Raw genomic sequence first — 13,175 nt, 5'->3', positions numbered from 1 at the left:
ACACTGGCTGGCCTTGATATCACAAATCTCTGCTTTCTGACTGCTGGGATTAAAGGTGTGCACCCTTTTTCTTGATGATTTTTTTTAGAGACTTTTTTTTTAGAAAATAAACATAAATTTAGAGTTTGTATGATAAGATTTTATCCAAGGAGAAGTTACTAATTTCTACACTGGCAACAAAAAAGTACCTCAGTGGTAAAAGTTTGTGATATGTATGGATATCATGTTTGTGATAAGTCTGGATATACTTTTAAAGCACGTGAAAATAGATATCATGACTCCTAATATTATGACATAGATTAAGTTTGAAGAATCTGACTAATGCTTCAGAGGATGAAGCTAGTTATTGTCATAACCTCTTGTCAGCCAGGTACTCCATTTTCAAGCACCTTGACAAATTTCTGAAGGGAAAGTGCTTTCACAATCAGCAGCAGAATTTCATCAAGACTCAAAGCATAATTTCTCTGGGATTAACAGGCATTTCTCATTGGCCCAAAACAAAAACAAAAACAAAAACAAACAAACAAAAGTAATGATTTCTGTTTTGATAGGTAAAGATGTGTGTTTGAAATTGACAGTCCAAAATTCTTTTCTACCAATATAGTAATTCTTATTTAAAACGTACAAACCTTTGTGTAATATACATGATAGTATTGAGAGACTACCTGTAATTCAAACAATTTTATATATTTTTGGTATTTAAATTTAATAATGAGAGTTGTACAGCTCAGTGCTTACTTAGTAGGCAAAAGGCTCTGCATTTGATGCTATGTACCACAAAAATAAATTTCATTGAAATATTTTAACAGTGTGCTTTTAAATTTTTTCTTAGTATATTAGTTGCATTTCTACTACCTTGATAAAACAACATTGTCAAGATGATTTATGGAAAAATATATTTTGGCTTAACAATTCCAGAAAGTTATAGTTTGTAATGTCAGAATAGAGAGAGGTACCAGGTTGGGATACTGGCTGGAGAAAGGTGTTGAGAACTCACATCCTGAACTGTAAGTACAAAGCAGAGAGCATACTGGAAAGTGGCAGGAGAATTTTACCTCTGAAAGCCTGCCCATCCTGACTGACTTCTTCAAATAAGACTGCATCTCCTAAAACTCCACAAACAGTGTTTAATCCCACAGTCAAGTGTTGAGTTGTGAAAACCTGTTAGGAACATTCTCATCCACTTCTACATATGATTTTTACTTGATAAAACATTTTAAGTAATCTGTGTTTCCTGATCTTTACAATAGATTGCTCCTGAATTTAAAAAGAAACTTGCTGCAAATTGTCTTTTTCAAGTTGGAATAAAAAAAATGTGTTGATAGACAACAACAACAAAAAATCTTCAATAAAATTTGTTTTATCTGGGTTTGGTGATACACACCTGTAATTCAAGCTGTCAGAGACATGTGGCCGCATGCTACCCTGTGTTTACACACAAAGACCCCTCTGACTGTGTTTGGGGGTTGGAAAGATTGCTCAGTGCTTAAGAACACTGCTGTTCTCGCAGTGTTCTTGCAGAGGAGCTCGGTTCAGTTTCTAGCACCCATGTAGTAGTTACCCAGCTTCAGCCGCCTGTAACTCTGGGTCTAGGGGTCTGACTCTCTTCCGATTAACATGGCACTAGACATGAACTTGGTTTACATACAGACACTAAAGCATGTAAGATGCAAAAACAAAGAGTTTATAGCCTCTACAACTTTATGTTATTAAATTTAGAATTCTTGGTTTTGAGTTCTCAGTTATTCTTTTAGTTTGAAAAACTAGATACTTTGTTTTCATGAGTAATTGACATTATCCTGCCCTGGTTTTTCTTTGGATAAATTGTTTTTAATTTTGTGGAATAAAATTGGACATAGGAAAAAAGCAGGTATGTTTGATTATAGAATGAAGGACTGATTTTATTATTCAGATTTTTTGATAAGTTATGTCTAATTATGTTCTTTTGAATCATTAATTTCAATAAAAATTTCTGGCTGTAGAAGCATATACCTGTAACGTAGCATTTGGGATATAAAAGCAAGCCAAGGTTTGAGGCAAGGCGAGCGAGCATCATGACGCCTTTCCTTCTACAGACCCAGTGTGATCCAGAGTACTGTGCTGGGGCGTGTGAGATAAAAGTTATACATGCATATACACATATGTATATGTATGTATGTGAAGCTATAGGTTGCTTTGGTATGGTTGTATTTCTGGCTGTAGATTTGATTGGATATCTTTTTTTTTTTTTAACCAGAGCTGGGGACCAAACCCAGGGCCTTGCACTTGCTAGGCAAGTGCTCTACCACTGAGCTAAATCCCCAGCCCTATCTTTTGTTTAATAAATTTTTTTCCTTTTTTTATTGAAATGGGAAGTAAAAACACTTTATGATAAAATTAAAGATTTACATGGAAAATATTTCAGATAAAATAGAAGAGATACATAGAAAAATATGTTAAAATTTTCATGGAAAATTAAAGAGTAAAGTGACACAATAAAAAACATTACTAAATTAATTGAAATATGAAATAGAAACATTTTATGACAGAATTGAAGATTTACGTGGAAAATATTTCTGATAAAAGTATAGAAAAATGTAGAAAAACATGTTAGAATTGAAGATTATCATGGAAAATTTTATATAGATATAATAATGATAGGCATAAAAGTATTCCTAAGTTGATTGAAAGCCAAATTATAAACATTTTCTGATAAACTTGAAGGTTCACATGTAAAATATTTCTGATAAAATTGAAGAAATATATAGAAAAACATGTTAAAATTAAAGATTATCATGGAAATTATACAGATAAAATAATAGGCATAAAGGTAATTCTAAGTTAATTGAAGGTGGAATTATAAACATTTTCAGATAAAATTGAAGATTTACATGGAAAATATATCTGGTCAAATTCAAGAAATATATAGACAAACATGTTAAAATTGACTATCTCATGGAAAATTTTACATATAAAATGTTAGATATAAAAACTTTCTAAATTAATTGAAGGTGGAATTAGAAACATTTGTGATAAAATCAAAGATTTACATTGAAAACATTTCTGATAAAATAGAGGAAATATATAGAAAGATATTAAAATTGAAGATTATCATGAAAAATAATGCAGTTAAATTGGTAGACATAAATTACTAAATTAAAAGGGGAATTACAAGCATTTTCTGATAAAATTTAAGATTTACATGAGAAATATTTCTGCTAGTCTATGTCTTCTCATTGGGGAGTTGAGTCCATTGTTTTTAAGAGATATTAAGGAATAGTGATTGTTTCTTCCTGTTATTTTTGATGTTATTTTTATGTTTGTGTGGGTATCTTCTTTTGGGTTTGTTGGAAGAAGATTACTTGCTTTTTCTAGGGTGTAGTTTCCCCCCTTTGTTGGCATTTTCCATCTATTATCCTTTGTAGGGCTGGATTTGTGGACAGATATTGTGTAAATTTGTTTTTAATGTGGAATATCTTGGTTTCTCCATCTGTGATTGATAGTTTTGCTGGGTATAGTAGCCTGGGCTGGCATTTGTGTTCTCTTAGGGTCTGTAAGAGGTTCTGCCTAAGTTCTTCTAGCTTTCATCGTCTCTGGTGAGAAGTCTGGTGTGATTCTGATAGGTCTGCCTTTATAAGTTACTTGCCCTTTTCCCCTTACTGCTTTTAATATTCTTTCTTTGTTTAGTAAATTTGGTGTTTTGATTATTATGTGTGGGGAGGATTTTCTGTTCTGGTCCAGTCTGTTTGGAGTTCTGAAGGCCTATATGTTCATGGGCATCTCTTTCTCTGGGTTAGGGAAGCTTTCTTCTACAATTTTTTTGAAAATATTTACTGACCCTTTAAGTTGGAAATCTTCACTCTTGTCTATCTCTATAATCCTTAGGTTTGGTCTTTTCATTGTGTCCTGGAGTTCTTGGATGTTTTGGGTTACCAGCTTTATGCATTTTGCATTTTCTTTGTTAAGTCAATGTTTTCTTCAGAACCTGAGGTTCTTTCTTCTATCTCTTGTATTCTGTTGTTGATGTTTGCATATATGACTCCTGAATTCTTTCCAAGGTTTTCTATCTCCAGAAATGGCTCACTTTGTGATTCTTTTATTGTTTGTACTTTCACTTTTAGATCCTGGATGGTTTTGTTCAGTTCTTTCACTTGATTGTGTTTTCCTGTAATTCTTTAAGGGATTTTTTTTTTTTTTTTGTGTGTGTGTGTGTGTTTCTTCTTTAAGGGCTTCTGCCTGTTGACCCATGATCTCCTGTATTTCTTTAAGGGAGTTATTTAAGTCTTTCTTGAAGCCCTCTATCAGCATTATGAGATACGATTTTAAATCCAACTCTTGCTTTTCTGGTCTGTTGGGGTATCCGGGACTTGTTGTGGTGGGAGAACTGGGTTCTGATGTTGCCATGTGGCCTTGGTTTCTGTTGGTAGGGATCATGTGTGTGCCTTTCTGCATCTGGTTATCTCTGGTGCTAGTTGGTATTGTTGTCTCTGGCTGGAGTTTGTTCCTCCTGTGGGCCTGTAAGCCCGTGTCCTTACTACTGTGAGCTCAGAAGTGAAAGCACTGCTGGGAGATCTCTCTATCCTGGCAGGCTATGCACAGAAGGCTGTGGAGTCTCCCGGCTCCCTGGTGCCAATGGCAGCAGGAAGACTTCTGTTCCAGCTGCTCCACTGATCTTAGGCCCTGTGTGCTCCTAGCTTTTTCCCTCCAGAGAGAAGGTGGAGATCTCACCTCTGCGCTCAGAGGTGAAAGTACTGCTGGGGGATCACTCTCTCCCCACGGGCCATGCACAAGAAGGCTGTGGAGTTCCCCGGCTCCCTGTTGCAAATGACCAATAATATTTTTTTCTAAGGCCAGGTTTCTTTGTGTATCCTGGGCTGTCCTAGAACTTACTCTGTAGACCAGGCTAGTTCACCTGCCTCTGCCCAAATAGTTGGGCTTAAGAGCACATGCCACCACTGCCCAGCTTCTGATGGATATTTTGCTAAATTAGTTTATTTTTTAAGTAAATATTGGCTGCTTTAAAATGTAGATTATAAGTACTTATCAGAACATTAACTTCTTTTTAAATTTTATATTAAACTGTCAGAAAATAAAATATTTTAAGCTGTCATTTCTGAGTTTTAACAGCTTGTTGAAGAATTTTTCTGGTCTTTCTGGAGACATCATTTATGTTATTGCTCAATGGACTGTCCTGTAATATATTTAGTGGACTTATTTTCTTTCTTTAAAAGAAAGCAGTCTACATATCTGTTTATTAATAAGAACCATTTATGATAATATAATTGCTAGAGACTTCTATTATGATTATGGGCTTCAATATTATTTTATCTTATGCTACTTGCTGTTTGGTTTAAGTTCTTGTTTTGTTTATTTTTATTTGAGTCAGGGCATTACTGTGTAGGCCATGGTGGTCTCTAACTTGCCAACTTCTTTCCTTGGCCTGCTGACTTTTGGCATAGTAAGTATGCACTACCATGCCCAGTTTCAAAATTAATTTCAAGTAAATTTCTATCAATTTTGTATACTCGGTGTTCATTTAATCATTTTTAATTGTTCACATATGCATGTATATATAGGTGCACATGCCTTTATATGAAAACCATAAGAGGGCAAGAGGTCCCTCAGTTGAGTTTATAGGTGTTTATGGGATGCTCTTAGTTTTATGGATGCTAAAATCAGAACTCCAGTCCTCATGATTGCACAGCAAATACAAAAAACTGCTCAGCCATCTCTTCAGCCATTTTTTCTTTTTTACTTTGGTGTTATAAGATTGGATTTTGTATCGCACAAAATTGTATCACATGTTTTGTTTTCATGTTTGAGTTACAGTTTTATTTTTTCTTTGATATCATTTTAGTACTTTCTCGTCACATTGGTCGTCTATAGTGTGTGCTCTGTTAAATCTTCTCATTTGACATGTCTGAGCACTTTTCCTTTTTATTAAGGCTGCGAGGTGTGACTGCTGTAAATCTCAAGGCACTCTGAAAGAGCGAGTGCAGTGGCGTGGAGAGATGAAACATTTCTGTGATCAACACTGCTTACTACGTTTCTATTGTCAGCAAAATGAGCCCAACATGACAACCCAAAAAGGACCTGAAAACCTACACTATGGTATGTCATGTGGCCACTTGGAAACTTTTCATATTCTTAAAATAAAGAATTCCAAGCATTGATAATAAACAGTTGATTTTGAAAGTAGTTATTAAGACTGGATCATGGCTCACTGGTATAGTAAGGATGATAGTTTATAGCCATAATAAGCTTCTCCCCAAAAAGGTCAGTTTTCTCATAGTTTATGTATAGGTGGAAAATAATAATTGAAATAAATCCCATACTTTTTCTAAGTCGAAGACCTCTGTATGATAATGTTTTATAGATACATTGCTCATTTTATTCCCCCTTAAAAACATTTGTGATGAAAAGTATTGGCATTATTGAGCTAAATTACAGAGAAATTAAACAGAATTAAAAGAACTATTTTAGAAAGTAATCTGTCCTGTGACAGCTACCTTCAAATTCAAATAAAACGTTTTCTGAGCAGATTATGTGCTAATTGTGGCCTAGAAGGAACCACAAAGCTTTTTAGAAGTTGTGGTCTTCTATTTTACATAAGCAGTAATTCTTAGAGTATTGAATTTTCCCTAAAGCAAGCATACTTTATTAGAGAGGGCAAAGGGAAAAATTGGTTAATCATTCACTTACCTCCATATTTTTTATACTGTGTAAATTTGGGATTGTTTCTTAAAATAGTTTTTCAAAATTGGTAAAACTCACTGATAAACAGGGATTTTTAAAAATGTCAAGAAAGTGTATTTGTCTTATTTTTAAATGTTTATGTTTTTTAGATCAGGGCTGTCAGACGTCCCGAACCAAAATGACAGTGAGTATTTCTCAGTTTAGTGCTGTGATGTGGTTTATAGTATAAGTGAAAGTAATTAGGCTGAGTTAATATGATCACCATGCAAGGTTCTATTTTTATTTTTTATTGTGTTGAAACAGTGGAAATATTCAGCTAGCTTACTAGTAGCAGAGACTGTCAGACATAATGAAGACATAAAGTGAATGATGGTATTCAAACTGACACAGGAATAGCTTTGATAGGATTGCTCCCTCTCTGTCCTTCTCTGATCCTCTCTGTATTCAGAGGGCATGGATGGGCCAGTGGTAAACAGTCAGAAGGTTTTCAAGAGAAGCAACAGAATACAAAGTACATGAGCTACACACTGGAAACCAACCTGACGTGGATCTTGCTCGAAGGGAAGCAAGGGAGGTGAAATTGAAAGAAGGGATATGAAGATCTCTTAGTGGATGGCTTTTCTATAAGTCTTTTAAACCTGGAAAACACTATGGTCTCTGATCCTATTTTGTTTAGCCTTTTTCTCTCTTTTGGTACAATGCAGCAAATCCTTAATTGCCTGTAACGGTTATTAGAGAGCATAAGTAGTGCTAGGCCATGCCATGAAGAACAGTGAGGCACTGTCTGCCTTCAGTATGCTGCCTTTTGGAGTTTCTAGTACCCTTGTTCAAAAGGTCTGTGCTTAAGGAATTGCTCATTGGCATTAGAAAAAAACCTGTGTACCAGACCAGCTCATACTGTGGTGAAACAAATCAATAAAACCTGTGGACCAGACCAGCTTATACTGTGGTGAAACAAATCAGTAAAGATCTGTAGCTCCAACAAAGCTCACCTAGCAGGTTTTCAGAACTCTGAGATACTTAGGCTCCAACTCAGAAATTGTGATTTAGAAAATTATTTAGGTGGTTCTAATATAAAAGAAGAGATGACACTAACCTTCAGGCATTCGCTCTTTATATCTTTGGGTTAGGATGCCATCATAGCTATTAAGACTTGTGTCTTTTTTCCTTTCCTTTCCTTCTTTCCCTTTCCCCTTTCCTTCCCCTTTCCTTTTCCTTTTCCTTTCCTTTTTTTTTTATGCATTGTAATCTTTTAGCCCTGTATCAATAGTTAAAAGAGCTTAGCTGTTTTTTAAAATGAGCTGAAATGTATTCTACTTCTGAGAAAGACACCTAAAATATTTATTAATAGAATTTCATTTGAGGTATGATGTAAGTGAAAATCACATGCACAATATAAAACTATGGATTAGAGTAATAAAAAAAGCCGCAGCCACAATTACCATAAACTGTAAAAGTAATACTTAGTATTATCAGCATTTCCAAGCTGTTAAACTGACAGTTTTTAAAAATTACACTCATTTATTTTTATATCAGAAACTTACGACCTATTTACAAAAAGCGTAATAGCATTGTGGTGTAGCTTTCTGCTTACAGAATTATAATCAGAATTAGCAGAATGTTAAACCTCAGCTAGTGCTGGCTGTTTGCACATTTGATATGTTGAAAAAGTTGAACTTGAAGGACATAAGTTATGTAAATACTGGAAGAATCCGGCAAGTGTTTTACAGGAGAATGTGAAGAACAGCTTTCTAGATCTGATGGGTGTGTCTGGTGCTCTCAAGGGCAATGGTAAACTTACTAATAGTTTTCAAGTGCCTAGCTTTAAGTTACTCAGTTTCTGCACCCTTGCCAATGTATCAGTGCTCAGAACAACTTTACAAACTCATATTGACCATGCTCAGAATATGAACTGTCTGTATGTCATTCTGTGGGAGATGGGAGGAAATAGGGATGCATAGGGATGTCTAAAATAGTCTGGAGTTCTACAGCTAGAAGGGAGAGAACCTGGCCCTCAGAGTTGAAGAATTAATCTTTTCATTAGGCCAGAATCCTTAGGTCTAATCATTTCTGGAAAGAAAATCAGAGTGTACTTCACTTCTTTCCAATACAGTCTAATCAGTTGGAAAATTAAGGCTTGATATGGCTGAGACTTGTAGTCTCAGATACTCAGGACTTGGAGGCTGTAGGATCAAAACATCAAGGCCTAAGTGGTTTACAGAGTTAAGTTCAAACCTGGAAAATGAGCAAACCTAGGAAATTGAGACCTAACAAGGTTATATGATACAGGGTGTTCCAGGATATAAATATTTTTTTTAAACTCTCAGCATTCTATAAACTTTGGACCCACGAGGAAGCCACAAGCCTTAGTGTTAACAAAGAAACTCCTACTGTGAGCAACTGCCCATTATTATTACATTAACTCAGCCTTGGGCAGCAGCAAACAAATTACTGTTAGCTAATCGATGGAGAAGTGTTTGTTAGACTAAAGAGTTTTGAAGGCTCTGAATTCTGGTACTGGAAATAGAAATGTTAAAACATAATTTAGGGGCTGGAGAGACAGGTCAGCAATTAAAAGGACTTACTGCTCTTGGAGAGGACCTGGGTTTGGTTTCTAAAACTCACATGGTAGCTCAGAACCATCCATAACTCCAGTTTCAGGGGATCTGATGCCACTTCTGACCTCTTCAGGCATCAGGCAGACACATGATACATACATGTACACAGGCAAATACTCATATACATGAAATAAAGATACATAAAATTTTTTTAAATCCACAGTGAATGGGTAGGAAAGGCTTTGGTGGCATAAAAGGAGATGATGGTGCAGATAGAATGGATGTCCAGAAGAGAGTGTCAGTGTTATGGAAAAATATGGCCTGTGCTTAAAACATGGCATCGAGTTACACACCACATGTCTCTATACTTTGCATCACAATGCCTAAGAGACTAGAGGCAAATCAACCAATCAGAGAGTTGGCTTGGGAGGGAAAAACTGGCGCTGCCAAATCACAAGCCCTATTCGACTAACCTCTCCCTTGGTTTCATGAATTTCATCAAAGTTGAAAGATAAAATCAACCACTATACCTCTACATCAAGGGTCTCAAGCTCTACCTGAATAAAACTTAGTGTATTTATAATTAAACTTCAAATGCTAAGTCTTTGTTCTGTGTATTTTCAGGATTTACTTATAATGTCTCCCGAAGGTGACATTACTCTGTAGAATGAATTCCTGCTGCTAACCAGCATTTAGATCCACATTGATCCTCCAGATTATGACTGGTAATCTAGGAGTAATAATATTTGGTTATATTTTCCCACTTTTTGGAGTCAGAAAACAGACAATGAGCTGGGCATGGTGGCACATGCCTTGAATTCCAGTACTCTGGAGTCAAAGGCATGTAAATCTCCATGAGTTTGAGGACAGTTTGGTCTGCATACTGAGTTCCAGTCAGAACTACATACTAAGACTCTTGTCTCAAGAAAGAAAAGAAGAAAGACAAAGGAATAGAGGAAAGAAAAACATGATCAGTGCCAGGAAGATGAACAAAAATAAAATGTTTCTTTTTGCTTCTCTGTAGGGCTCAGCACCACCCCCCTCTCCTACACCAAACAAAGAGATGAAGAACAAAGCAATTCTTTGCAAACCTTTAACAATGACAAAAGCAACTTACTGTAAGCCTCACATGCAGACCAAGTCTTGTCAGACAGGTAAGTTGGGAACTTTTGAATTGTACCTCCTTCTACTTAATCTATACTGATGTAAAGTGCATGTTTTCCTAGAGTGAAAGGCTATAGGATAGGTTTATTGTGTCTTTTTCTTTTGACTCATCTGTGTGATTCTTTTTATATTGCCTTGAGAATAAAGCATATTAATTAAACTGTGATCTTTTAGTCAATGATTAAAGGTCTAGAGTATAACTTACTAAAAGCCACACAATCCTCTAAAACTTTTTCTGGACTGATAGCTACAGTTGCATGTTTCCTGTTGAGAAAATGGTTTCTTTGAGGTCTATAACAATAATAGTTTTGCTTCCTCCTGTTCAGGAAGATATTAAATAATTTAGGTACTTGTTTCACAATTGCAGCACTAACTATTTTGTTCTTCATTTCCTTTCGATTTTTTTCTTTTATATTTTCATTTTTTAAAGAAGTGTTAAGTAGTGTTTGTTCTAAGTTAGTATAGGTGTTGCAGAAAACCTTTGAAGTTTATCAAATCTTATAGAAACTAGAAATTTCTTTTAAATGAGTACAGTTATTTTCTTTTGTTGTTAGTTTGCCAGTTAATATTGTTAATATTAATACAGTTACTCTTGTTTGTTGAAATCAGTTAACCAAAGAAACAAAAAGTCATGTGAAAAATAAAAAGTCATGCTTGGTGGTTGTGTGCTTTTGATTGCTCTCCTAGAAAGGCAGGAGCAGGGCATCTATTATTTAAGGCCAGCTTGGTCACAAGTTTAAAAACCAAAATAGCTATTATGGTGGTTCATATCTGTAATCTCAGGATATAGGAGACTGAGATTGCTACGGGGTTAAGGCCAGCCTTGATGACATGTTTAATGATTTCTTAAAACAAAACCACATGTTGTTCTTTCCCTATATCACTTTTCAGATGAGAATTGGAAGACAGAGTATGTCCCAGTGCCTATTCCTGTACCTGTGTATGTCCCTGTGCCTATGCACATGTACAGCCAGAATATTCCTGTTCCTACCACAGTTCCTGTTCCTGTGCGTGAGATTTTACCCTTTTAGTCTAAGCCATTGCAGGCGTTTGGGAAACTTGTTTGTAATTACTAGTGTGCTGGTGCTGGCAGAGCTGTACTAACTGTAGTTGCTGTGACAAATTTGATTTAATGGGAAGAGGATTTTCATTTTGGTTCATAGTTAAGAACTTCCAAAGAAGTTCTACCTTCTAATGGTTCCACAGCCTTTCAAAACAGTACCAGCAGCTGGGAACCAAATGTTCAAATTCACGAGTTTATGAGGTGTTGTTGACATTTGCACCCAGTAGAAGCCAGCTTCCTGTTATCTATCATGTTGATCCTTTTTATATTTTTTGTATGGACATCACAGAGTGTCAATTTGAGCAGATGGGTGTATCTTCTGTGCCAACACTGTATTTCACAAGGAATTTATTTGAAGCCATAAGGTTTAAAACTAAAACATAGACTAGAGGTTCTTAAAATGTTCACTTAATCACATATCACCTGTAATGTTTAGAGTACTGTGTTTAAGCTTGACTTACTTTATTTTTAATGTATCTGTATTCTGGGATTTTCTTGTCATGGTAGACTTCTTAGTTTTGATATTTAGTCTTGCTAAAGACTTTCTTCAGTAATGTATTTATATAGTAGTAGGTCATGGATTTAATTTGGGAAAATAGCTTGTATTGTTTCGTATACCTAACAGTAAATGCTTTGGTTAGGTGCCCGTTCCTGTGTTTCTGCCCGCTCCATTGGACAGCAGTGAGAAGATTCCTGCCACAGTTGAGGACCTCAAAAGCAAAGTTTCTTCAGATCCTCTTGATACAGAATTGCTTACAATGACAGATATGATGACTGAAGAGGAGGGGAAAACAGAAGCATCCACCATCAATAGTGAGCTACACTATTCAGTTTGTTGATAAGAGCTTGGGGGATGGGTTCTGTGTACTTTCATTATTATAGTATTTAAAGGCATAACCTGTAGCAATACTTAATAAGACAGTAGGAGAAAGGATTATAGCAGAAATATATTAATAAATATACACTTTGCCTCAGCGGTTAAGAGTACTAGTTGTTCTTGCAGAAGACCTAGGTTTGGCTCCCAGCACCCACATGTTTATATCTTCCTTTAATTCTAGTTCCAGAGGTTTCAGTGCCCTCTTCTGACCTTCACAGGTGTAAGACATGCAAGTGATGCACAAATATACATACATGTACAACTCTTGTACACATAAAAAAAAAATCAAAAAAAATTTTTTAAAGAGAAATACACATTCTATCTTGGGCCAAGTATGCTCTAATTCTAAGCTTGATCTCTAGTGGAATAAATTGTTTTATTTTGAGATGGAGATTTAGTATGTGTCCTGGGCAATAAACTCTTGGCCTCAAAAGGTCTTTCAGCCTAATCTTCTGAAGTTGATAAGATTACTTTTGCCTACTACCACACCTACTTGTGTTTTCAGAAAATCAAACAAAAGTTTTTATTTTTTTTTAAGTTTTATTTATGTGTTTGAGAGTTGCACATGTCTATCCTTGGTACTTGTGGAACACAGAAGATAGTGTTATTTGCATTGGAAATGGAGTTAAAGATGATTGTGAGCCACCCTGTAAGGGCTGGAAACTGTACTTAGGTCCTTTGCAAGAGCAGCCGTTACTCCTAATTCACTCATTCCGTTTTCCCCCCCTTTTTCTTTTTTTCTTTCTTTTTTTAAATAGTAATAGGATTTGAAGTCAGTTCAGTTAATTTTCATAGTAGATTTCAAAGAGTTTGTTTTGTGTTAGATACTTTCACTAAT

The 13,175-nt window shown here is 35.5% G+C and overlaps 1 protein-coding gene across 1 annotated transcript in view; it reads left to right on the top strand.

The window, feature by feature from the left end:
• Positions 1–13,175, top strand: part of Zmym2 (zinc finger MYM-type containing 2) — a 70,342-nt gene that overhangs the window by 40,495 nt on the left and 16,672 nt on the right. The window contains exons 13-17 of the mRNA XM_052191351.1: positions 5,925–6,090; positions 6,825–6,859; positions 10,258–10,387; positions 11,289–11,404; positions 12,102–12,273. Of these exons, the coding sequence (XP_052047311.1) occupies positions 5,925–6,090; positions 6,825–6,859; positions 10,258–10,387; positions 11,289–11,404; positions 12,102–12,273 (619 nt within the window). The remainder of the gene's footprint in view (positions 1–5,924; positions 6,091–6,824; positions 6,860–10,257; positions 10,388–11,288; positions 11,405–12,101; positions 12,274–13,175) is intronic.

Source organism: Apodemus sylvaticus, chromosome 8 (genome assembly GCF_947179515.1).
Source record: "Apodemus sylvaticus chromosome 8, mApoSyl1.1, whole genome shotgun sequence".
NCBI classification, from domain to species: Eukaryota; Metazoa; Chordata; class Mammalia; order Rodentia; family Muridae; genus Apodemus; species Apodemus sylvaticus.
The sequence above is the reverse complement of the archived record's forward strand: the minus strand, read 5'-3'. Positions and strand labels throughout refer to the sequence as shown.